Source organism: Panthera pardus, unplaced genomic scaffold (genome assembly GCF_024362965.1).
Source record: "Panthera pardus isolate Hobbes unplaced genomic scaffold, ASM2436296v1 HiC_scaffold_13, whole genome shotgun sequence".
Taxonomy (NCBI): Eukaryota; Metazoa; Chordata; class Mammalia; order Carnivora; family Felidae; genus Panthera; species Panthera pardus.
Window position 1 is genome coordinate 110,819,838 of NW_026526688.1, and position 27,026 is coordinate 110,846,863.

The following is a 27,026-nucleotide window of genomic DNA, read 5'->3' on the forward strand; positions in this document are numbered from 1 at the left end:
GGTGAACTGAAACAAAATTAAAATATAAATGCAGAAAATTTTTAAAAAGTCAGATTTTTGTACACACAACTTTCTGTTCCATAATGGTCACCATTTATGAAACCCAATATCACACTTTTAATAAGGGTAAAGGGCTGAAGAAATGAGAGTGGAAAGATTTTCACATATTAAAACATGCAATATTAAAAAACCTACATCACTCAAATACACTTAAGTGAAATTTTAAAAAGCTGTTGTGGATTTGCTCTAGAATTAAGCCCAACAGAATGTGAGGCAGATCTTCTCACTGATTATGTATTACTCTAGACACTTGTAGAAGCTTTACACATTTTTTTTTCAGACAGCACTTGCTACATATAGTAAAATCAATTTATTAAATTTATTTATTTATTTTTAAGTTTATTTCTTTTGAGAGAGAGAGAGAGAGAACACAAGTGGGGAAGGGACAGAGAGAAAAGGAGAGGGAGAGAATTCCAAGCAGGCTCTGCACGATCAGCACAGAGCCTGATATAGGGCTTGAACTCACGAACCATGAGATCCCGACCTGAGCCGAAATCAAGAGTCAGATGCTCTTTATCCACAGGATACAGGTGTGCTGTTTTGAAGGGACACATGCACCCCCATCTTTATAGCAGCACTATCAACAATAGCCAAAGTATGGAATGAGCCCAAATATCCATGGATGGATGAATGGATAAAGAAGATGTGGTATGTGTGTGTGTATATACACACACCACCCCCCCCCACACACACATACACATTGGAATATTACTCGGCAATCAAAAAGAATGAAATCTTGCCATTTGCAACTATGTGGATGGAACTGGAGGGTATTATGCTAAGTGAAATTAGTCAATCAGAGAAAGGCAAAAATCATATGACTTCACTCATATGAGGACTTTAAGAGACAACACAGATGAACATAAGGGAAGGGAAACAAAAAGAATATAAAAACAGGGAGAGGGACAAGACAGAAGAGACTCATAAATATGGAGAACAAACTGAAGGTTACTGGAGGGGTTGTGGGAGGGGAGATGGGCTAAATGGGTAAGGAACCTACTCCTGAAGGGGCACTAAGGAACCTACTCCTGAAATCATTGTTGCACTATATGCTAACTAATTTGGATGTAAGTTTTAAAAAATAAAAAAATAAAATTAAAAAAACTAAGAAAAAAAAGTCAGATGCTCAACCGACTGAGCCACCTGGGCACCCCATAAAATCGATTAATTTAATTACACATAGTAGTCTAGGCACTGAACAATCTATTAAATAATGACTGGAAGAGCTAGTTACAAGATCTCATATTTACATATGAATAACACTAAAAGTAAAAAAATAATCCCCAATTTCACATACCTTGTAAATCGACCACAACATCTCTATGATTAGAAAACTCGTAGGAAAAATGGCCATATGCCAAGCCATATTCTGTAGCTTTGTATTCTGTTTTAACCACTTTTGCATTATTTGATAATTTTACAAATTCTCCCAGGATATAAGGTTCCACACTTATACATCCCTTTATTGTCTTGCCTTCCAAAATCTGAAAAATAAAAATGGGAGACAATATACCACAATGGCTAGGAAGGCTGCAGGCTCTGGGGTCCAGTAGACCTCACTTTGAACCCAGGCTTTGCCACTTAGGAGCTTTGTTATAGATTTTGGTTTGCTCGCTTGTAAATCAGGTATTATAATAATAGCCACTATAGGAGTGTTAAAAGAATTATATGAGAAAAATGCATGTAGGGTGGTTAACACATTATGTGATATATAAGAGAACCTAAAATTATTATTATTCTTTAAAATGCTCACATAAAAATGAGGCCATGATGGGACCTACCCCAGGCAGCTAGCCCGTTAGGATATGTGGATAGATCATGTGCTGGGACGCAGGACTGGAACGTCAGCTAAGCGTTTGTGTGTATCATCTATTTTGCAGAGTTGTTTCAAAGGTTAATGTGTTAAATGTCTGGCATAGTGCTTGACATAAAGAAAGTGAAAAATGGATGATAGCTATTATTAGTGGTAATAGAATATGGGTCTAAAAATGTCTCTGGCCAAAGTAAAACAAAATCCTTTAGGTGTGAATGAGCTAAGGATTCGATATAGTTGGGGAGGCAGAATATTCTTGATCCAAATAAGAGAAAAGTCAGTGGAGGCGGATTGTTGCCTGTCTATATTTAAAGAGATATCTTAGTGAAAACACATTGGTCTCGATGGCCCCAGAAGGTAGAGCTGTAATTCACAGGTAGAATTCAGAGGAAGACAGATTTGGGCTAAATCTAAGAGCTTTCTAACAACCAGAATTATTTGAAAGTGAAAAGGTAATAATTATTTGTCCTTACTAAGGTGTTTAAGCTATGACTTAGTAATCACTTGGTCACAAGGGGTGGGGTCCAACAGATGTGAAACAGGGAATGAATGCATCGTGCTGAGGGAATAATTTGTACTACATATGATCTTCAGGGTCCTTCTTCTCTCGTTGAAAGTACAGACAGTACACAAAGAAAGGATACTACAAATGCCAACTTGACCATGTATGCGGACCAGATACCAGAATTCACAGAGTGATTTGGGAGATCCAAGATCCAAATTGTATATTCAGGGTAGAGAGGTTTCTTAGTTCTGACATGTCTAAGTGGATAAAGCAGATGAAGTAGATGAAGGAGTCTGGTAACTGAGTTTACTGGATTTTACCAGAAATCTCACCTGACATATATTTACAGGCCTGTTTAAGCAAACCCTTACTCCCTTTAATCTCACCAGTAATACTGTGGATGGGATATAGAATATCTGTGTTGGGATCTTTTGTTCATAAAGCCTCTTGTTAAATTCTGTCACGTAGTGCTGTGCGGTCATTTGCCGTTCCACATCAGCGAAGTGGTGCCAGAGCCCCTTCTGCTCCTTATATTCTTTCCCAACATATCTATGACCAGAGGAAAAAAATACAAAAAGAAATGCAAAAGTGATCCTACCATAGAGTAAGAGAGCAAAGACCAAAGAAGATACACAAAACTGCTTGAAAGATGTTACTCTTTCTCTACCTTAGGCAGTCAGTATTATCTTGAATTCTCCTATGACTCAAATAATCTTGTGAGAGCCTCCTGAACAACAGAACATAATTCATGCTAGCTGACTGTGATGGTTAATTCTATGTGCCACCTTCACTTGGACATAAGGTGCCCAGATACTTGATCAACCGTTATTATGGGTGTTTTTGTGAGGTTGTTTTGGGATGAATTTCACATTTAAATCAATGGACTGAGTAAAGCAGATTGCTCCCCCTAATGTGGATAGGCCCAATCCAATCAGCTGAAGGACCAAATAGCAAAAGACTGACCTTCTCCCAAGATAGACATTCCTCTTGCCAAACTGCCTTTGAGCTGGACATGGGTCTTTCCTGACTTTGGACTTGAAGGGAAACATCGGCTCTTCCTGGGTCTTCAGCCTGTTGGCCTTGGCAACTACACCATTCGTTGTCCTGGGTCTCCACCTTGCCAACTACACATTTTGAGATTTTCCTGCCTCTATAATCATGAAAGCCAATTTCTGACAATAACTCTCGTCTATATATGTTTGCATCTTCTTGGCTCTGTTTTTCTGAAGAACCCTGTCTGATACACTGATCCAGGATAATACTGATTATAGAGAAAATCTCCCCTTAACGAATCAGCCTGCCAGGCTTCCTTGGTAACCAAGGGAGCCAGGATGGGCACCAGAAAGTGCAGACTCTGCAACCAGATCTTTTACTACCTGCAGCGTGGTCTTAAACAGGCTAACTAAACAATCTGAAGCCTTCCTCTATCCCTTCCCCTTGCGAGTCCTTTATCTCTACAAATATTTGTTTGCATCATCACCTATTATGTGGATAGCATTGTGCTAGCCAGACCTGAGTGTTTCAAAGGAAGTATGAAATATGTATATTTCAAGGACTTAGGCATACTTGGAGACAAAATAAATGAGGCAGTAAATGATTAAGTGTTGAAAGGAGCAAGAAGTAACTATCATACTTTACTGCGGTTTATATTTGCTATACGTTGGTGTGAATTCATGAGTAATTCACATGCGTCCAGAGCGACCTCCAAAAATCAAAGGGAACTGTTAAGAGTTACAGGCCTCAACTAGAGAAAACTTTCTCCAGAAGTTTCTGAGTCCAATAAGATAATGAAATCCACGTTGGCTGCAGTTTTGGCCATTCAGCCTCCTGGGGATCAGAAAAGAAACCTGACAGGGGTGGCTGCAGAGGAGGAACCCACATGGCATCAGAAAGCAGGCTGCAGGGGACCAGCTGTCCTAATAGAGGTATTCCGTCAGTGCCGTGAGCATTTCTGCTATGGACGGACCTCTGGGCTGCAAGAACTTTGAACCAGTTTGGAACTTTGAGCAAACCTTGGTACAGGATCATTTCCCAAGCATTCTGTCAGAGGACCTCCAGTGCTAGGCACAGGATCATCAATCTGGGAATGTAGACCCATTCTTTCTGGCATCTTATGCCATTTTGCTGGGGTCATTTTGCTTCAGTAAAGATTTGTTAGTAGTAAACTCTTTTTTCTTTGACTGCTTTTTAAGATTGTTTCTTTGTCCTTGGTGTTCTGAAGTTTGACTACAATGTGGCTAGAAGTGGATTTATGATTGTCTCCCTTCCTCCCTTCCTTCCTTCCTCCCCTCCTCTCTTCTAGTTTTTTCCCTCATTCCTTTTCTATCCTGCTTAGGATTCATTGTGATTCCTGTATTTGAAGATTAATGGGTTTTGGCAATTCTGGAAAATCATCAGATATTATCTATTCAAATAGATATTTGCTTTCTTATCTTTTTCTGATCAGACATATATTGTACCCTCTCATTCCATCTTGCATGTTTCTTATTCTCTTTTATTTCCCATCTCAGATCCTCCTATGATGCATCCTGGTGTATTAGCTTCTTAGGGCTGCTGCAACCAAGTGCCATAGATTGGGTGACTTACACAACAGAAATAGATTCTCTCACAGTTCTGGAGCCTAGAAGTCCAAGATCAAGCTATCAGCAGGGTCATGTTCCCTCTGAAGGCACTAGGGAAGAATGTTTTCCAGTCCTCCCTCCTGGCTTCTGGTGGTTCCTGCCTTATGGCAACAATAACTACAATTTCATATGCATTCTCCTTGTGTGCATATCTCTCTCTTGTTTTTTTAATGTTTATTTATTTTTGAGAGATAGAGAGACAGAGTGTGAGTAGGAAGGGGCAAAGAAAGAGAGAGACACAGAATCGGAAGCAGGATCCAGGCCCTGAGCTGTCAGCTCAGAGCCCAACGTGGGGCTCCAACTCACCAACTGCAAAATCATGACCTGAGCCAAAGTTGAATGTTTACCTGACTGAGCCATCCAGGCACCTCCAAGTGCATGTCTCTCTTTAAATTTCCTTTTTAGAGGGGTGCCTGGGTCCCTTCTGTCCCCCTCTCTCTCTGCCCCTCGTGTGTGCAGGTACATGCACATTCTCTCTTTCTCAAAAATAAATGAACATTAAAAAAATAAATTTCTTTTTTATAAGGATACCAATCATAGTGGACGAAGGGCCCACTCTACTCCAGTACGACCTCATCTTAACTAATTAATCTGCAATGACTCTATTTCAGTAAGATCCTAGTCTGAGTACAAGGGGTTAGGGCTTCAACATATGAATCTGAGGCTGAGGGCACACAGCTGTTAAAAAATCATTCAACCCATAACACACGGCTCCATCATTGGATACAAGTTTCTTAACATCTCTGCACCTCAGTTCCCTCATCTGTAAAATGGGGATAATAATATTAACCTCATAGGGTTTTGTGATGATTGATTAGATTAGTATAAAAATGACTTAAAATGAGGGTTGGCAAATATATACTTGGTAAATATATTTATTCTTTCTACTATTATTATCATCAACAACCTTTTCAAGAAATGTACTTCCACTTTTTAAGCATCACCCAATTTCTCTCTCTCTTACTTCCTCTCTTCCTACTTATTTCTTAAATTATTTGGATTTGGATAAAGAACAGGGTTCACCTTAAAATTCTTGGCTGATAGGTCTTTTCCAACACACAGATGATGTAAAAGTAGGCCTCAGACTCCACGGGGAAAAATAGTAACATGGTTACTAATTTTTCAAGTAAGTTTTTGCTTAAAGTTGTTGTCAAGAACTAAGGCCAAATTAAAAATTTTCCAGGTGTTTACCTCAATGGGGTGAGTGTTTTTTTAAGAAAACTTTTTCCTTGAGGACGTATCCATTCCTGAATCCTTGTATACGGATGGATGGTATCCTTGAGGACGTATCCATTCCTGAATCCTTGTATACGGATGGATGGTATCTAAACTCACTCCCTTCCATGTGTAATTTTTATCACTAGCTGCCGTCTCATCCTACCCCACTCAAAACTTGTACAGAGTGTCCTAGGGGCTCGATATACATTTATATCCCTGGATATGCTTCATATCTGTAGGCTCAAAGGATTTTCCTACCTTTTTTGCAGGCTCATTTATTACTTATAAGTGGGGCTTTTGTAGTTTAACTAGATTTTTTTGTCAGCATTTGTTAGTGGGAGCGCTTAAGGCTCTCTGTCCTGCCACATGGTCAGAAACTCCATTTTCTTATCTGTACGATGGGGATAATAATGTTTCCCTGATAGGTTTGACATCATGTATGTCTATGTAAAATGGCTGACATAATGGTGGTCAATGTGTGGTAATTGCTATTAATTAATTAATGAGTTGGAGGAAGGAGTAGACACCTGAAATATGTATTTTGGCCAAATTTTTCAGCTCTTTCAAAATTTCATAAATGATTAATTAAGAGAAAGGCATAATTAGCCCATTTTACATTAGTGGTATAGATGTTTTAAAGAAATACCTCCCCAGAGTTTCTTCTTGATGAAGATGATGAACCCAGAAAGCATTTCTTTGTCTGCCTTTCTTCTTCACATTCAGGTAGTTCCCCAAATACACAACAGTTTCCTGGGCTGTCCATAATTCTGATTTTTTAGAATATTTTAATAAAAGAGCATCTGAAAAAAGGTAAGAAAAAATGGATGTTATTTGTATTTTAAAGTTTATTTTAATTTTTATTTTTTTATGTTTATTTTTATTTTTGAGAGACAGAAACAGAGCATGAGCAGGGGAGTGGCATAGAGAGAGAGGGAGACACAGAATTCGAAGTAGGCTCCAGGTTCTGAGCTGTCAGCACAAAGCCCGACACAGGGCTTGAACCCATGAACCGTGAGATCATGACCTGAGCTGAATTCGGACACTTAGCTGATTGAGCTACCCGTTTATTTTATTTTGAGAGAGAGAAAGAGAGAGAGAGACTGCACACACACAAGGGGGGTGGGGCAGAGAGAGAGGGAGACAGAGAATTGAAGCAGTCTCCAGGCTCCAACCTGTCAGCACAGAGCCTGACGTGGGGCTTGAACTCATGAACCAGAACATAATGTGAGTGGAAGTCAGATGCTTAACCAACTGAGCCACCCAAGCGCCCCTGGATGTTATTTCAAAGGGATGTTACAATTCATGAATAAATTTGAAGTGACACAGATCCTAATCCAGCTTGTCTGAAATCTTTAGCTTCTTTAGACATTTTCTCAAATTTTAGCCTTCTCTATGAATACTACTAGAAAGTTAGTGAAGTACAATAAAAAAGTAAAGCTTTGCAAATATAATGAAGATTCACAAAACCTTTTTCTTGTGATGGAGAGGGATTAAGGCTAAAATTTCTGTATGAAAGCAGTGGAGGGGCACCTGGGTGGCTCATTCGATTGAGTGTCCCACTCTTGATTTTGGCTCAGGTCATGATCTTATGGTTCATGGGACTAAGCCCTATACCAGTCTCTGCACTGGCAGTGTGGACCCTACTTGGGATTCTTTCTCTCTCTCCCCCGCTCCCTCTCTAAAAAAAAAAAAAAAAAAAAAAAAAAAAAAAAATATATATATATATATATATATATATATATATATATATATATATGAGAAAGCAGTGAAAAATAAAGGGCTTTTTAAACAGTAAAATGCCAGAATTCAAATTGGAAGAGTGATACATGTTTGCATCTTCTAATTATCTGGAGGGCCCAGATAATGGAGGCTACTACCTGTGCCAGACCACATAGATAGAAATAAATGAAATGAGTATACCTCAGAGATTCCTGGCAACTCCAGAAATCATGGTTACATATTAAAGTGCACCTTAATTTTCTCTGAGTTGTTTTGTTTAAGCTGGGAAAGTCCAGGAATTACTTGAGAATATACAGCTACTGTACGAAGATGGTACTCAATTGGAAAAGGAAAAGATAGGAAGGAAAAGTAAAAACTGTCTCCACCAGAACGAAAGGAGGAACAGTGCTAGCAAGAAAGCATTTCTTTGAGGGGGAAAGACATGAGCCCTAAGGAAGAAATGCAACATTTTGGGATCCAAGTTAAAATAAAGTGAACAAGGACCTTGTGCATCTAGGTCATGTTAATGGATGAATGAACAGAAGACTCAGGAGAAAAAATACTTAAAATAAGATAAACTCATGGGTCTGGGGTTGGGGAGGGAGATGACTGGAGCCTGGGGAAGATAGTGACGAGGGCTGGGCAACTCAATCAGAGAAGCTGGGGTTGGAAACAGAAGGTGGGCCTCTTGCACACATACATAGGAAGGGTAAGTGAATTGAGGGAAGAAGAAAGGAGGAAATGTACAACTTGTTTTGTTTTTCCAACTTTGGGCTTCCTCTCTTTTTCTTATCTGTACACCGGGGATGATAATGTTTCCCTAATGGGTATGAGATCATGTACATATGGCTTTTCACCTGTAAACTGGCACATAACAATAAAGTAGTTACTTAACTCTAAGGAATGTGATTCTGAACCTTCAGAGTCCCTAAATAGGGAATAGAAAATAGGGAAACCCTATTATAGTGGAATGTTTTGCCCTTTTTTGTAACAACCTGAACTGTCTTTTTAGTCTGAATTCAAGGCAGCAGGCAAAACACGGGAATACCCTGAAGCAAAGGTTATTGACATTGGCTTTATACAAAGCCACTGGAGGGCTCTTAAAAAATACTCATGCCTGGATCCAAACCCCAGAGCTATTAGATCAGAATCATAGATGCTTCCTGAGGCTGTACCTACTGGAAAGGTTGTACTTACTGTATGCTTGGTGCAGTTGATTGGGCTTAAAAACTCCTGTATTCTCCAGTCTCTGTAGGAGCCAATCATGTCTCACCCCTGCCAAAAGTTTTTCAAAGTCATCAGGGAGCAGGGTTCGAGCCTCTAGGATCTCTTGCCTTGTCATTCCCGGCAATGAAACAAAAGAACTTCCACTGGAATTCAGAAAGGACTGCGGGTTTTCCCCCTCAGAAGAACTGCTGGAAAATGCTGGTGATTTCAACCACCCTGCCGAGGAAGAGGTGGAGTTCTGGCTGCAGTTTAGCATGTTTCCTAGTTTGTTTCCCTCCTCCGTGGTAGTGCAGTCCTTGCTAAAATCAGAGGAGGGAATGTTACTGCTTACAGAGGAGTTGGGGGTTTCAGGCCATTGACCACGCGACTGTCTCAGAGCACATAGGCTGTAAGAGCCACGTCTGCTTGTGGGGTGAACATCTGTGCTGTCGAGCCATTGGCCCTCCTCATCCACTGTGGAGGCATCAGGGTCGATGCCCTGCTCTTTGACTGAGCCACTGCTCTTTCCTGAGTCAGGATTTTGAACAGGCCAATGAAGAGTGGAAAAGCTATGTGCTGTCCTGGAACGTTGGCCCAGGGAATCCTCCATGACTATGTCAGAGTCTAAGGGCATATCCTCTTCTTTTTCTGCTGTTTCTCCTTCCGGGTCAACCCAGGCGGAACTTTCTTTAAATGTAAGGCCTGTGCCTCTTTTGATTTCCTCTCCATGCCTGTCTTTGGCATCACAGTTGATTTCTGGAAATTCATCAATTAGTTCAAAGGTTTCTTCTTCTCGGACCAAAGGGAATGTGGCTGTGTTCTTGGGCCAACCAGCATCAAAACAGGACAAAGAAACAGAACCAAACAAGGGTCTGGAATGAGCAGAAGTATTTCTGGATCCCCTATTTCTGGCTTTCTGCACATCTTCTGGAACTCCTTCTAACAGCCCCGCCCCAGACACTGAGAACATGCCTGTTGTGTTATGAGGATGGGAGGTTTTCAAGGGCACGTGGCTGTGTAGTTGACTTTGCAAAGACTCTAAATTGTCATCCTTGGACACTTGGAGAGAGAGACCGTGAAGCTCTGAAGATAGTGGATGTACAGGTCTGGTTTCCTCATTGATGTCTTCAGACGGGGCAGCGGAACACTCAGTATCCACAAGGTGCACTTCTTTGCAAGGCTCTTTTCTGGTTGACCTATCGTCCACATAATTCACTTCCTCCCAGCTGGTAGAAGAGCTAACCACCGATAATTCGCTCCAAGAACTGGAGCACTGGCTGTCACTCAGAGACTTGTTCAAAACAGCTCCTTCACCATGGCTGTGATCTGACGACTCCACCTCAGTTCCCCCATCTTGATCCAAGGAGACTCGAAAGGCATCAGAACGGGTCCAGTTTTTCCTTGCTATCCTCCTGAGTTTCTCCTGACCATTCTTAGCCTTGTGGGAGGAAGATATTACCGTGCTTTTTTGAAAATGTGGTTTGTCTTCAGTAGTACACACAGTATCTATGTTTTTTGTCTCTGTTTCTAGAGTAGTGATACAGACTCCCATTTTCGTATCTTTCTGTTTATCTTTGTTGTTTCCACAAGAGCCTTCAAAAACTTCGCACACTGAAGTGTGGTGCTGTGAATAGGTTTCAAGGATTTTTTGGAAATCTACTTGCCCATGCAAGATGGGTTTATCCAACCCGTGCTTGAAACTCTCTGGAACATAAGACTTGTCATCTAAGTTTGAGAAGCTTTGAATTTGTAAATGATCCTTTACCTGGGTGATAACTGACATGATCTCCTGAGAGAGAGTTTCTCTCTCCTGACTTTCAGAGGAAGTACTGAAACTGTACAGCTTTCCCATAGCTTCATGACAGAGCTGACTTGCTGTACGGACCACCTCTGTCTCCCCATACAGTCTTTGGTGCACGGTGGTGAGGCCAAAAGCAGCTTTGAGAAGACTGTGAAGCTCTTGTTTTCCACTAACTGGTTCATCATATCTCTTGGTGAGGAGGCCAATTTCAAAGGCCTCTTTGGCTTCACACAGATATGAATTTTTCATTCCCACAGGACAGTCATTAGAGCTAGTATAGGACAACAAGCACGTGCCACGGATATTCTGAGGAAAATACCAAGCACAAAATCAGACACTGAAATAGAAATTGGAAGTGAATCAGGAAACACTTCATTCCTGGAGGACAGTGATTAGAAATATTATAGGAAAATAAACACGTGGCACAGATATTCTAAGAAAAATACACAATCACATATTGAGTCAAGGACCTAAAGTCTCTTTGGTGAATCAGGGAAAGGGACTGGGATGGATGTGATTGGCTGGCATGAAGGTGTAAGAGATTAGTTTTAACTACCATCTTACTATAGGCCTGATACTTTTTTAAAAAAGTTTATTTATTTTTGTAGTAATCTCTGCACCCAAAGTGGGGTTCGAACTCATGAGTCTGAGATCGAGAGTCACATACTCTTCTGACTGAGCCAGCCCAGGTCTGATACTTTTTGATCAAAGATGATAAACTTGTTGTTGTTGTTACTGCTGTTGTTAGTTTCAGCAAACAATCTATATATGGGACAGGGACACAGTAAGTTTCTCTATGCAAAAGAGAAATAAGACTGCTATATATAAACACATCATTTATTTAACAATAATCAAAACAACAGAGTAGTGGCTTCCAAACCCCTCTGTGCACCTGGGCAGTATTTCAGAATAAAAGATTTCCGAGTACTAATCCCAGACATTTGCATTTAGTGGGTCTAGGGTGGATCAGGAATGTGCATTTTGAGAAGACTCCTTGTGTGATTCTGCTGTGCTTGGGAACCATTGGCCTCAGGCAGACAACATCAGACCCGCAGGCTGAATTAATTTAGCTTCCATCAGGATGTCACTACCCTGACTGACAAAACCTTTCCAACATGAGGTCTGATTACAATTCTCTAATGAAGTGCACAAAGCCTACTTTAGGTTAGCCCTTTTCCTCTCACTGGTAGCTTCCATCACTGGGGAGAGGTAGAGTGTGGGGCTGCACCCTGCTTACCACAGCCGTGAGCACGAAGAGGGGTGTGTAGGGACTGAAGGCAGCTGCCAGTTTGCAGGCTTCTGCAGCTGACAGCAAATGGTGGTCAAACTCCTTCAGCAAACCCTGCGAGAAAACAGGCCAAGTGTTGTGTTGACAATTATTTATCCATTAGCAAAAGTCAGGCTATGAAATTCCTTTACTTTTCTTTCAGGATTCTGAGGGACACGCTGCCCTTTACCACAACGACACCCGAACAGTGCCAAGAAAGAGTTAAGCATCTCAAAGGACCCTAGGGAATTGAGTGTCCTATCCCCCAACACCCATACACAGTCCATCCCCCTCCCTCCCCAGAGTGGGCCTAACGTGTGCAAAATAATTCACACAAGTTTCTCTGCAGGATCATGCAACTCTTTGTTCACAGAAATCCCCCACATTTTGCAGCCAAAGTGGCTGATGATTTCTGCACTGTTCTTGGCAAAGAGCCTTTTAATGTATGATTTCACAGCAATTACGATTCATTCATTCATCCTAGAAATATGCATTGAGAACCTCCATGTGCCAGGCACTGTTCTAAACATGAAGGAGATAGCAGACAGTGAGCCTGCAGTAAATAAGCTTGCTTCCTATTGAGCGGAGGGGATCAGTCAATACGCAAAATGAGTAAAATGCATATTATCTGACATGGTGACAAACAGTCAAGAGAAAAATAAAGCAGGAAAAGGTCAAGGAGCTCCAGGGTGGGGAGGCAGTTAGCAATTTTTTAAAAATTTTCTCTTTCTTTCTTCCTTTCTTCCTCTTCTTTCCTTCTGTCCATCCTTCCTTCCTTTCTTTTTTAAGGTAAGCTCTATATCTAATGTGGGGCTTGAACTCATGACCCTGAGTTCAAGAGTCACATGCTCTACCGACTGAGCCAACCAGGTGCCCTGGCAGTTTACAATTTTAAACAGTCATCAGAGACAACTTCACTGAACTAGAGATATAACCCTTTTCTCGTGTGTTGGTCTGACAGCACAAGCAACATTTTGTTAAAACTCAGATTGTCAGCAGCAAGCTGCAAGCCTTCTTATGCCACACTCATTACTATTAAGTACGGTTACTATTGTCACTTTAGTATTTAACAAAAAATGCCAATCTTTGTGATACTATTAAAAATCTCAATATCGGGGTGCCAGGTGGCTCAGTCTGTTAGGCATCTGACTCTTGATTTTAGCTCCAGTCATGATCTCACCATTTGTGAGTTTGAGCCCTGCATTGGACTCGGTCCTGCCAGCATGGAGCCTGCTTGGGATTCTCCCTCTCTCCCTCTCTCTGCCCCTCCCCCATTTGTGCTGTATCTCTCTCAAAATAAACTTAAAAAAATAATTTCAGTATCAGTGCAGTGCAGGAGAGCAGCTTAATGTCTATGTTGATGCTCCAAACTGGACAGAGACCTGAGTTCTGCTCCTAGTTTCCTTCCTACCTAGTGTGCAAACTATAGAGGTCACTTAATTTGTCTGGACCTCAGTTTATTTTTCTCTAAAATCGGAATGATATATTTTGCTCTACCTACTTCATAGGGTTTTGTGTAGCTCATATACATTTATACATGTGTGTATATACACACACACACACACACACACACACACACACACACACACACATATACTCACATACTTTTTGAATCATAAAGGAATATATAAAAATTAGTAATCATTATTTAAATTTTTTTAAATGTTTGCTTTTTGAGAGAGAGAGAGAGTGTGAGTGTTGGGGGGGGGGGGGTGGGGGGGAGGAGCAGAGAGAGGGAGACACAGAATCTGAAGCAGGCTCCAGGCTCTGCTCTATCAGCACAGAGCCCAACGCAGGGCTCAAACCCACAAACTGTGAATTCATAACCTGAGCTGAAGTTGGACGCTTAACCCACTGAGCCACCCAGGCACCCCAGTAACCCTCATTATTAAGAATAAGAATCTAGACAAGTGACAGATGCTCTGATTTGAACAGAGGGTAATTAAAGTTTTATAATTGTTATCCCTTTACTTTATCACTGAGATGGGCCAAGTGTGGAAACTGAATTCTGTGATAATCTGAATTAGAGGTCACTTAATTTGTCTGGACCTCAGTTTATTTTTCTGATTTCTTTCTGAAAGAAATCAGTGGGGTTCAAAGCATTTATCACTTTGATGATATTTATTCATTCTTTTACTTGTCATTTTTAATTTTTTTAGTACCCTCTGTATGTGTGGTACTGTGCTAAGTGCTAAGATAATCAAGCCAAATAGGACACCATAGAAATTGTCCCCAGGACTGTTCATGTTACTTGAAGAGGGGAGACACTGTGCTCCCTGACTCCCGGAAAGAGAATGAGATTGATAAACCAAGCACCAAGAACGTTGGCAGTTTTGTAGGTGATGCCATTCTGGACCAAGTGATAATTACCAAGTTAATTTGTGGATTGTTTTTAAACTTCTCATAATCACTTTTGCTCATGGAAACGAAGATGTCTGCCAGTATACCTAGTGATGTGGAAATACCCTGTAAGAAAAATACAAACAGAACACAGATTAGGAATTCAAGGTCCGTTACTGGTCTCATCTCAAGGCCTGAAGGCCATGACTAGTCCTCCATATTAAATATTGTTGCTGCTGTTGCTGCTTCTGCTTCTCCTCTCTTCCCCCTCCTCCTGCTCCTCTCCCTCCTCCTCCTCTTTCCCCTCCTCCTCCTCTTCCTTCTTGTTATTCTGACAGTGGAAATACTTCTAAACTGGATGCCACAGGCTTGAAAGATCATCAGATCCTGAGTGTAAACACAGCTATTTCTTAGTTGGGCTTTACTGGACTGTCAACACTAACTTCTTCATACTGCTAGAGGCTTAAAGGATTGGCCCAAGCATGCGTCCTCGCATCCCATTCTGTCTGTGTGGTAAAAGGGTTGTAGGCGGTGGCATTGCTGATACAGGTGATAACCCAGTGCTCCAGTTAACGAGGAGAATACTCTTACAGAGGTACAGAGGATGAAAACATTAAGTAGGAAAGCAAATGGTGCCTCTCAAATTTCTTGGATAAAGACGCCACATAAACAATTAATTGGAGTCTGCTCACTCAACGGAGGGAAAATGATTTTACATATAAGCAGCTTGGTTATCTCAACTTTGCTGTGGAATCAGGCAAAGGCTAAATATATAATAAAAGAAATGGATAAGTGAATAATAGAAATAAAAATATAAATAGATTTGGCTCAGTCAGTTGAGCGTCCGACTTCGGCTTGGGTCATGATCTCACACTCCGTGAGCTCGAGTCCCGCTTCGGGCTCTGTGCTGACAGCTCAGAGCCTGGAGCCTGCTTCAAATTCTATGTTTCTCTGTCTCTCTGCAGCCCCCCCCCCCCCCCCACTCTGCTCTGTCTCCCTCTGTCTCAAAAATAAATAAAAACATTTAAAAAAATTAAAAAAAAAAGATAGTTAGAAATAAATGTGAAAACACTACATACATGCCAGGATTCTGGCTGTGAATGGGGACGGAGCAAGACACAAGAGGAAATTACCAAGTGTTCGTGGTCCTATGCCCATGTAGAATCAATAAAAATAGGACCAATAAAATTGATAAACAATACACTGCATTATGCCACAAGGAGATAATCATCCAAAGACAAATGTAGGATAGGAGAGGAAAAAAAGCACTAGATAAACCACCTTTCTATCTGGCTGAGGAAGGGTCAAATACCCTATGATTGAGGCCCATATTACCTCTGCTGCTTCGTACCACATCCCTGAAAAAAAAAGGGAGAGAGATGAGACAAACTGCTAGTATCTGTGCATTGTGCTAGAAAATACTTTTGAAAACTAATACAGAAAGAAGATTCACTGGCTCCCGTTAGGAAAATTTAGGGCTGGATTAGATTGAGAGCAATCAGCAAATGCCAATCTGCTGGAAAAACAGCAACATATTTTTCCAGCTGATTTAATACAGATAATGCTTCCCTTTCACAGGAAAACAGTAAAAAATATTACATATCATATATAATACTACATTAACATAAAAATAATTAAATACAGTATTTACAAGAATAATTACCATTCTATGCTAACATTTTCAAACACCTTAGTTTGCATTTTATTTAATTAAGTAATTTATTTGAGCACCTGCAGCTCCTTTTTATTTTTCCTTTTTGTTGTTTTTTAAAGTCTTCCACGTTCAGGTGAGCAAAGGGCTTGGGGACAGTCTAAGAAGCCCACAGGGCCCCCAGCGGCTCCCCAGTAGTTCCTTCTTCCCTCCAGCTGACAGCATAGCCGCTGCCCTGTGTCCCTCCTCAGGACCCCTCCTTGGAACCTCTGATGACCAGGTTGCCCTGTCTGTGGGGACAGTGCCAGAGACCCTTTCGTGGGCTGTTGGCAAGCCACTCAGGACTGATGGACCATAAACAGCAGGGTAGGGCCATGCATTTTAAAGCACAACTAGCATTCTACGCATTTCAGGTGTACTTGCCTCGTGGCCCATCTGAACCTGAGGTCTAACAGTTCTGAGCCTATTACCACAGAGCTCTTGGTAATTGCTGGCCGTATTATCTTTTTTCCTTGTTTGTTTTCCCTCCTTTTAACCATCCTTTGGGAGCTTTAAGGGCATTTTTTTTTAAGGTATACCCTTAACATTAAAAGAGAGAAAAAAAAAAAGCACAACTAGCATTCTATAAATTTTGCCTTACAACCTGAGGAATGCCCTCTGAGGAGTGAATGGGTAAGGTGTCAGGGTGGTTTAGAATAAGGTGTCCCTCTTATCACATAGAGTCCTGTAGAACTGAAAGTCAGATGCCAGAATTATTACCAAGAATCCTACGGTTAATACCACAGTGTACAACTGTACATTTCTTTAACACAATTCAACAGAAAATATTTTGTTTTATTAATGTTCGTAACACTCCTGGGATCTGAAATGTCATTTTCTTTTCGATGAGGAAACTAAGTGAGGATTAGCAATTTGAACCAGATACAATGAGAAAATTCCACAGTAATATCTCGTAGCCAGACTTTGTAAATGAGCCCTGAGAGCAGCGAATGTTTGATGACCGTACCTAGCTTTTGCAGAATTTGCCCTCTGATCTGTATGCAGACTGACTGCACCAGGATCTTGTCACTTTCGTTTCGGTACAGCCAGGTACCTACAACAAAAGAGGGAAAAAAGAAAAGTAGTTTCAGCTCCTAGTTATCAAGTAAAGAGCCTGGTAAAAAGAAACTAATTTCACCGAAGCCTTCATGAGCACATGTGATACAGGTTTGAGAGGCGATCTCTTCTCTACATTGAGAAAGGTCCAAACTCCTTGCTATAACATACAAGCCTTCACAGAACTTGTATGTGAATACTGAGAATCCTAGTTCTCACTTGAACTCCTGTCTGGTCTCCAAGTCTCCCAACTGACTGTGCTCTGCCATGGCATGGTTCCTGAGGAGACCAGCTCCTTCTACTTCAGGTCTCAGCCTCAATGCTATTGCGTCCAAGCCCCCCAGATTGATTTACTATAGTACTACCCCACTGTCTTGTGGTTGCCTAATGGAGGGTGGGATCCTTCCCATCCACCCAAAATTTAGTTTGTAGGTTGAGACTGATGGTTGTGCGTGCTCACACACACACACACACACACATACACACCCCAAGATATGAAAAGATTTAGTACTCACATAATGAGTCTTTCTGAGGAGAGGAGACAGGCAACCAAGCTGGTTCATTTGACTTGCGTGAAGAGAGTGGTGAGTGGCTTTGGTTTTTATTGTGATTAGGGTGTGGGCTGGGGTAAAGTCTCCCACAAGCTATGCCTGGTTTACTGCTGAGTAGGTTTAAAACAAACCAAAAAGCAACCCTGCCCCCTGCCCCAGCCTGTCCAGTTGTGGGGCAGAGTGGGTGGCAGAAGGCTGGAGTCTGAAAACCGTCAGTGGTCAAACACCAAAAACAGAATCAAACTCATTACTATACCCCCTTGATTCTCTGTCACATCACCCTTTCTATTTTCTCCCCAGCTTTTAATCTGTGTGTGTGTGTGTGTGTGTGTGTGCGCATCTGCATATGTGGTGTAGAAGATGGAAGTGTGTATATCATAGGTTAGTGATGGTGGACACAAATGATGGGTATGTGGTCAATATCGATATTCCAAACCGCCTCTCCACTGGAATGTCTACAAGTTTCAAGGTGCTTGGGACCTTATATCCAAGCAGACTGAGCTTAAAAGTCTACTGGAGGTTGTGTTCAACTTACTGGGACACTTGTTGTCTTTAACGTCCAGAATTTCAGACAAGATATCTGAAGGAATAAATGATTTGTTGCCCAACTATTAGTACTTGCTTCCTTTCATGTATGATTAAATATTGAAAGAAATCCATTTCAAAATAAGTTTTTCTGAAAGTACATACATAGCAAAATCAAATTTACTTTCCAAACCATTTAAATACATAAAGCCATAAATATATTTTTCTCAACTTACAGACTTTATCTCCATTTACAATTCTCCTAAAGGCTACTACTGAGCCCCTTCTGAGGCCCATAGAGTTACCTGCTTTAACAGCATATTGTTCTTAGATAGTACACTCTACAATAAGCCCAGAAGTTTAGGAGCTTTGGTTGTTCTGTTTTGTTTTCATTTTTAATTACAGAAAATGAAGACACAGAGAAATAAGCTCCTTGACCAAAGCCACTTCATTCACTAATGGCAAAGTCAGTCCTAGCTAGTTCTGGAGACATCTAGTCTACAGCAGCTATTAGGTCATTCGGGTGCTTGTAAACTAGAACTCCAGAAGGGACTGCAGGTGAAGGTCGTTGTGAAGATAGGAAAGCACCTTACCTGTTGCTCCGTTGTTGCTTATTAGACTGCTCAGGATATATTCTGCTTTTAAAAGTTTCCCTGAAAAGAAGCAACCAAATGCCACACAATTAGTACCTGAACATGTGCCTTCAATACTACTAGCAGTTTAAGCTCTAAGGTTAACACACTGTTACCTCTCTTGGAAACATGCTATTTTAAAATTTAACAGCAATAACGACATCATATACCAAAGTGAACAGAAAGATGACATTTCCAGGAATCGGTGAGATGGGAAGTTGCACAGTATCTGAAATGGCAATTAGATTTACACACATACAAGCACACACACACACACACTCATTCATATAGAATAAGGCTTGAAAAGTAAAGATAAACCATTGTAAAACATTGTGTCTTCTTTCTGTGAACAAGACTATTGAAAAGAAGGAAGAAAGGAAGGAAATAAAGACGGAAGGAAGGAAAGAAGGGGAAAACCACTTTCTGAAATCATGAGTTAGGTCCTGATTAAAATTTATTCATTCCAATGTTTGGAAAGAGAGCAATAACTTGAAATACCTATGTAAATAAATTTTACCAAAGGTATCTTTCTTCTTAAAAGTTATGTTTTCTAATTAGGTTTTGCTGATATATAAGGATGGGTAGTTTTAAAACATATCGATTTGTATTCGCCACATTTGCTGAATGTCTTAATTCTAATAATCTGTGTATTCCTTGAAGTTTTCTATGTGGGCAATCACACTGTGCACAAATCCTGCTAATCGTGTTTATTCATTTCTAATCTTTATACTTCTCATTTCTTTTTCTGTTTTCATTGCATTGGGAGGACTTCCAGTTTACGATCAAACAGAAGTGATAACAAGATGCATTTTTTTCTCGACTTGATTAAAAGGAATATTCCTAATTTTCCATCAGTAGTTTTGCCAAAGGTTTCCAGTTGCTTCCTTTATATCAGGTTAAGAAGTTCCCTCTTGTGCAGCTATCAGCTTATTGCCTTTCAGCTTCAAATTCATCCTTTATTGCCTGCTTTGCAATAACGGGAATGGACCTTGTAAATATTTCTCCTTTGCCAGCTTTGTCATTAGATGGTGTGGAGAGAGGGGGCTCCTGGGTGGCTCAGTCGGTTAAGCGTCCGACTTCGGCTAAGGTCATGATCTCACAGTTTGTGAGTTCGAGCCCTGCGTCGGGCTCTGTGCTGACAGCTCAGAGCCTGGAGCCTGCTTCTGATTCTGTGTCTCCCTCTCTCTGCCCCTCCCCTGCTCACACTCTGTCTGTCTGTCTCTCTCTCTCAAAAATAAATAAACGTTAAAAAAAAAAGATGATGGGGCACCTGGGTGGCGCAGTCGGTTAAGCGTCCGACTTCAGCCAGGTCACGATCTTGCGGTCCGTGAGTTCGAGCCCCGCGTCAGGCTCTGGGCTGATGGCTCGGAGCCTGGAGCCTGTTTCCGATTCTGTGTCTCCCTCTCTCTCTGACCCTCCCCTGTTCATGCTCTGTGTCTCTCTGTCCCAAAAAAAAAAAAAAAAAAAAAAAAGTTGAAAAAAAAATTAAAAAAAAAAAGATGGCATGGAGAGACACTGCAAGGGGAAGATGCTGCTCTTCCTCATGTAGTGTGCCATTCTTGCCAGAATCCTGCCGTGCATACAGCTTCTCCAATGCCTGCCTCCTGCAGCGATCCTGGCTTCTCCTGTGCCTTCTTCCTACAACACAGGTGGCTTCTCCAGCACCTGGCTCCTCAAAGGTCGGCGGCACCCAGCAGCCAGCAGGTTCCTGCAGCATCCTCTCAGGTGACTTCACAGTGGAGTGAGTGCTGCCTGCCAGTGAGGCACGGCTCCATGAATGTTTCCCCCTGGTGTTCCATAAGAGCTGCTTTGTGGTGGCACCTCTCTGTGGATGGTGTCCCTCGGCACCCCGGAGGGTGGATTTCCAGTGAGTTCTGCTGGCATGGAAACTCCTTGACCTCTCTACCATCCAGTGAGTCATGGCTGTGCCTTCTCCAACAAGGTCTGGATCACGGCCCTGGTGTGCCTGGCTGTGCGCTTGTGAACTTTTTCTCATATGCTTTCAGTATAAGGGATAGTGGCTGCTCCTTATAACTGCTTATCCTGTATTTTTCAGAGTCTTCTTTACTACTTACTAGCCAATCCCTCATTAATCTCCTGATATAGTTAATAACTCTTTTATGCTGAATTTTCCTTTTTCAAATTATTGTGTTGTTTCTGACTCCTGACTGGAAGCTGACCAATAACATCTCTAACTCTAGTTTGTATTTTCAATCTAAATGGGTTAACATTTTATAAAACACTTCTCACATCATTTTAGGTGAACATAGTTTTCTTGTTTATTCTGTCCATTAGGTGAATTGAATGAGTCAATTACTATTATTACCATTTGTAGTAAGCCCTACACCCAATGTGGGGCTTGAACTCATGACCCCAAGATCAAGAGTCACATGCTTTACCAACTGAGCCAGCCAGGCAACCCTGAATGAATCAATTTTTATTTATTTTTTTAAAGAAATTTTTTATTTATTTATTTTTGAGAGAGAGAGAGAGAGAGAGAGAGAGAGAGAATGAGTAGGAGAGGGGAAGACAAAGAGGGAGACACAGAATCCAAAGCAGGCTCCAGGCTGTGAGTTGTGAGCACAGAGTCCAACGTGGGGTTTGAACTCACAGACTGCGAGATCCCAACGAGCTGAAGTATGATGCTTAACCAACTGAGCCACCCAGGAGCCCGTGAATGGACCAACTTTTAAACATTAACCATCCTTATGTTTCTGGAATAAACAGATAATAGCCTTCCTTTACTGTAATGTATTATTATTAATTTAATACAATACTGGTCAATTTGATATTATTTTAAGATTTTTGCACCTGATAAATTATGTAAATGATACTACCATATAATTTCCTTTTATTTTGATTTTAGTTAGTTTGACCTATGCACTTACCAATTCTTTCTTTACCATTGCTTTTTGAATCTCCTACTCAATCTGTATGGATTCAACTTCCTCCTTAACAACACACGTTCTTTAATGTGTGTGTGCGTGAGAGAGATGTCTTGAGAATAATAATTATTTTTCGTCTTTATCTGAAAATGTGAATTTTGTCCTCACTTTTGAATGATGATTTTTGCTGAGTATAAAATTCTAGGCTGAAAAGCTATTTTCTCTCAATTTTTTTTTTTGGTAGATTTCATTGTTTTCTGGACTCTTATTCCTGATAAGATGCTTTTTTCAGTCTAAATATAGTTCCCATATAAATAATCTGTCTTTTCTTGTTTCCTTTAAGATTTACTCATTGTTTGATTTTCTGTAGTTTTGTGTCTGGGTGATTTTTTATTAAAAAATTTTTTTGCTCAAGGTTGGGTCCACCTTTTCTGCTCAAAGACACATTTTTTCCTTCGATTCCAGTCAATTCTCCCAGAAGTCCTATTATGTTTTTTACATTCTAATTCTCCAAGTTTTTAAAATGCCGCTTTCATATTTGCATCCACCTAACTCTATATGCTTCGTTCTCAGGATTTTCCTTAAATATAACACCCAGGTCCATCATTTTCTCTCCCGCCGTTTGACCTGCTGCAGGAACACATTTCAGGTAGGTCAGTTAGGGGGATGGAACACCTGAGAACTGGCCTAGGAAATTGATCTTTACTGGGAGGTTGTTACCACTCACCGGGAGCAGGTGGGCGCATATTTAGAGTCTTTGGATAGTCCTTTGCTGGTCAAGTGAGGTTCGGGGAACAGCAGCATCAGTGTTGTCTGGGAGCTGGTTGGAAACGCAGACTCTGAGACCCTGCCACAGACCTACTCAATCAGGATCTGCATTTTCAGTAAGCTCTCCAGGTGCCTCATCAAAGTTTGGGAAGCACCGCCATTTGTGAGTTTTTATCGTTGGTCTGAGATGAGATTAAGTGAAAAATGGAGAGTGAACATTTAGAAATTTTTTTTTTTATCTTTTGCCAAAGTAATGTTGTGACTCTTCAACCTAATAACAAATACTTTGGACTTAAAGTTTTATGTCTCTTTTTTTTTTCCTTTCATTTTTCTAATAATCTATTTTATTGAATTCACTCAGTTTAAGCAGCTTGTTTGGCAGGTGGTGTCCTTATCAGCACTTGAAATTCGGGAAGCATCACCGCCAACTGGGAGAGCTGCTGGGTTTTTGGCTCTTTCTAGCCATCACTGTATGGTTGCACTCTTGTAGCCTGTAGCTACAAAAAAAGAAACTTATATGCTGTGCCTGCCTTGTAGGCAATTTCCTACCAATTACTAAACTTTCTGACAACCACACTGATTTTTAATTTTAATTGCTGTATTTTTTTTTCCTGAAAGTTCTCTTAAGTTCTTTTTAAAAACAGTGAATCCTTTTCTTTTCCTGTTGTGTTCTTTTTATTATTTTTTTTTGTTTATTTACTTTTTGAGAGAGAGTATGAGAGAGAGACAGAGAGAGAGAGAGAGAGAGAGGGAGGCAGAGTGAGAGTAGGCTAGGCACAGAGAGAAAGGGAGACACAGAATCCGAAGCTGGTTCCAGGCTCTGAGCTGTCAGCACAGAGCCCGACGCAGGGCTCAAACCCACGAACCATGAGATCATGACCTGAGCCGAAGTCAGACACTTAACTGACTGAGCCACCCAGGCACCCCTGTGTTCTATTCTTTAAACATATGATTTTTTAAAGTCATATGAATCTTGGGGCACAGGGGTGACTTGGTTAAGCATCCAACTCTTGATTTTGGCTCAGATCATGATCTCACGGTTTGTGTGTTCAAGCGTGATCCACGTTGGGCCATGCTGCCAGCACAGAGCCTGCTTGGAATTCTTTCACCCTTTCTGCCACTCCCCCACTCACACACTCTATCTCAAAATAAATAAATAAATAAAAATTAAAAAAGAAGCCATATGAGTCTTTTAAGTTGTCCTACTTTTATATTTTGTTTTGGAGTGTCATGTTTCCTGTGTATTGTACACACTGTTCTTCTCTCCCATGTTTCATTTCCTTCGTTGCTTATACAGTTTAATCCGAGGGCATCTTCAGCAAGTAATAGTCTCCTGTGGAATTCCTATGCTCCTGGACTGTGGATGTTTCTCTAGAGCATAGTTTTGTACTTGATATTCTGCTGGGCCCCCAAAATGTAAGTACTAAACTGTTTTTTTTTTTCTGTTAATTACTTTGGGGGATTCCCTCTCTTATGGGTAGGGTAAATTCAGACTCCATACTCATGTTTGGCACACTCATGTCTTGGGGTTTTCATTTGTTTGGGGAGATTTTTTTTGGCCTCTACCCAGAGCTTGGGCAGAGAGCAAGCTTCCTTGCCACTTCTGTGGGAGAGCTGGTAGAGCTGTTCAGTCCCCACACAGAGCTGTGCACACCTTTAAGAATTCCAGCTTTATGTAAATATTTCACTCCTCACATAGGCCCAAGGTGCTGTCTCTTGTCCTTGCATGAGGATTAAAATGACAGTCCCTTCCCCTAGGACCACATCCAAGTGTAAACCGCTCCGGCTATAGTGTCATGAGCAGGAGTCTACTGTTTTAACTTTGAACACTTTCTGTATTTCCAGCGCTTAAAAAAAAAAATTATTCACAATATTTATGTAATGGGAGAAGATTCTATGCTTGCTTACTGCTCCAGGTTGATGGAACTGGAAATTTTAACCTTTATCTCTAATTATGGCTTAAAAGGTTTGGCCTCCTAATTTTAGGCAAGAGTGAGCTGAGCAGGCTCACGATGCCCTCCATTGCCTCTGAAACCCCACATGTTGAAATGCCCCCACCCTTGGAATGTGTTTTGGGTGGATATCAGGAAGGGTAACAGTAGGGCCGTGCTGTCCCCTCATATTACCTTTATTCCTCTTCCTTACTCCTTATAATATCATATAGGTATCTCACTCTTCTGACCCAAGAGTCCCAGGTGCTGAGGATGGAGACCCCTTTCCATGGCACCTTCTTTACCAGGACACCACCCCTGCTCTAAGTCTCTCTCTCTCTCTGAGACATCTGGTGTAGGGGGAGGCTCAAGAGTTGTTTGAGGGCAGAAATTCACAAATACAGTAAAAGATTGCAAATAACCTGCTCTGCGAGTGTTCCCCAAGACAAACAAACATTTCTAATAAAATTTAACTTGATAAATGAGCAATGTCTTGCAATACAAGTAGAATGTCACATTATCACAACTGAGCCAATGGTTCTTCTCTCTCTCTGCGGAACTGTGGGTGATCTTCTCCCATGGTCAGATGCTGGGTCTCAGACCACAGTGTTTGGCAGAAATCAGTGATTTATCAGAACGCTGGAAGGTGCCCACACCTGGCAATAGTGTATTATTTGTCACTTCAAAGCACCTATGGACAGTCCTTTGCTTTTCCATACAAGAGTAAGCTTAGGAATGCTTTGCTTCATTCTAGGTCAGGCTGCCTGCAGATATAGACTCTTTCCTCTGCTGCCTTATTGCCAGTTACATTAAATATGGTATATGACAAGAGTTTATTAATGCTGTGCTGTAGTCAACATCCATGCGAGCATACACAATGGCTCCCATGCAGAAAAAGTTTGAAAAGAAACGTGGTAAGAAGAAGGAGATGATTATGGTGGAAGTTGAGAAGGAAATCGTGGAGAAGGTCAAATGAGGTATGCGAGTGGCCAAAACTTCAAGATTTTATAAGAAGTCTGTATCTTGTCTCGTATGCAGAGGAGGAGGAAAAAAAGGCAGAGGAATCCCTCACCTCAAATGAGATTAGGGAGATGTGTAAAATATGGGAAGCAGTGCAAAATTTTACAGAAAAGCACCACCCGAATAAGGCTGTAGCCGTGTGAACAATGAATCTGTTTAACAATAGTGGGATGTCACATTTCAGCGAAATCCTCAAAAGGAGGCAAAAGCAAGTGTCCTTGGATAGGTTCCTTATTAAATTTGCATCAAAAGAAAAAGATTCCATGGAGCCGCTAGATAGCAGTGATTCTGTTACTGATAGTGAAAGTCATCCTACACAGTAACCCTCCTCTAGTCTCCCTCACACCAGCCATGAAGGTTTTCAAAGTAAGTACAGGTTAATTTGTTTTTCTTTATATTTTGTATTTTCTTTATTATTTTGTATTCTATTCCAGTATTGTAATCATTTTTATATGAATATGTTTGGGTTGGGGAATGAATCATCTGAGTTTCCATTATTTCTTATGGGGAAATTTGCTTGGATATACAAGTGCTTTGGATTACAAGCATTATTTCCAGAACAAATTATGCTCTCAAACCAAGGTTTTACTGTCTTCACTTAACCAAGGCTGTGTTTGTGTTCTTGTGGCTCTTTTGGTAGTTTCTTTGAGGAAAAGACAACCCAACTGTTGGGGAGTAAGATCTAGGATTTTATCTAAGGTGTACAATATGTGAACAGAGGAGCATACTGTTCATGACAATATCTAGGCTTACTTGTTATCATAGTTGGAAGCCTGAGAGAAACAACAAAATGAACCAGTGAAAAGTTCGATTTGGCTGTGTAAAGCAAAGCTATCAACAGGCCTGCTTACCACTTGACCTCAATTTCCATGTCCCAACATAGCAATTCCGTATACCAGAAACGAGGTCACATTAACTCTTCCAAGTTCCAACTGAGAAGAACCAATATGGAAGTCTGCCTGTGCACGCCCGGCCTTCATCATTCTGTCCTCCCCACAGAGTGCTACACACACACATCATCGCCATCTGATGCCATCAGAAGGAACATCAGTTGCTAGGTTTTCCTCATCCCCCAAACATTATAAACTCGAAACACTGTAAAATGTCCAAGATCAGGGATTTTGGAAGGAAGGAAGTTTTCCTAAGTTCCACTCCGTCTCTGCAGTTACTCTAGAAAAGTAACCAACATGGACACAATTTACACACAGCTGCAAGAACTTGAAAGTGAATGAACTTGGGCTTTTGAAAAGTTAACCTCCACAAGCCCATTTCTCTCATGTCCTTTTATCTCTGTGCCTCTCTGCATCCAACAATTGTCCCATTTAGTATAGTCAGTACAGTTCCTTTTCAAAGGAAGTGAAGTAAAGATATTTTAACTCCTTGCAGGCCAGGCTTATTAAAAACAGCAACAATAGCTA

General features: G+C 41.0%; 1 protein-coding gene across 5 annotated transcripts in view; it reads right to left on the reverse strand.

The window, feature by feature from the left end:
- ALPK1 (alpha kinase 1) overlaps positions 1 to 27,026 on the reverse strand; it is a 65,526-nt gene that overhangs the window by 1,760 nt on the left and 36,740 nt on the right. For 2 of the 5 annotated variants that reach the window (XM_019417851.2, XM_053901351.1), the window contains 9 exons: positions 18,966 to 19,025; positions 17,208 to 17,294; positions 15,832 to 15,908; positions 14,581 to 14,676; positions 12,181 to 12,285; positions 9,134 to 11,249; positions 6,864 to 7,017; positions 2,765 to 2,927; positions 1,358 to 1,544 (listed from right to left, as the gene is read on the reverse strand). In XM_019417851.2, coding sequence (XP_019273396.2) covers positions 1,358 to 1,544; positions 2,765 to 2,927; positions 6,864 to 7,017; positions 9,134 to 11,249; positions 12,181 to 12,285; positions 14,581 to 14,676; positions 15,832 to 15,908; positions 17,208 to 17,294; positions 18,966 to 19,025 — 3,045 coding nt within the window. Of the gene's footprint in view, positions 1 to 1,357; positions 1,545 to 2,764; positions 2,928 to 6,863; positions 7,018 to 9,133; positions 11,250 to 12,180; positions 12,286 to 14,580; positions 14,677 to 15,831; positions 15,909 to 17,207; positions 17,295 to 17,811; positions 18,311 to 18,382; positions 18,428 to 18,965; positions 19,026 to 27,026 lie in introns of those variants that run through there. The other 3 variants (XM_019417861.2, XM_019417843.2, XM_019417867.2) reach the window with 3 other exon arrangements.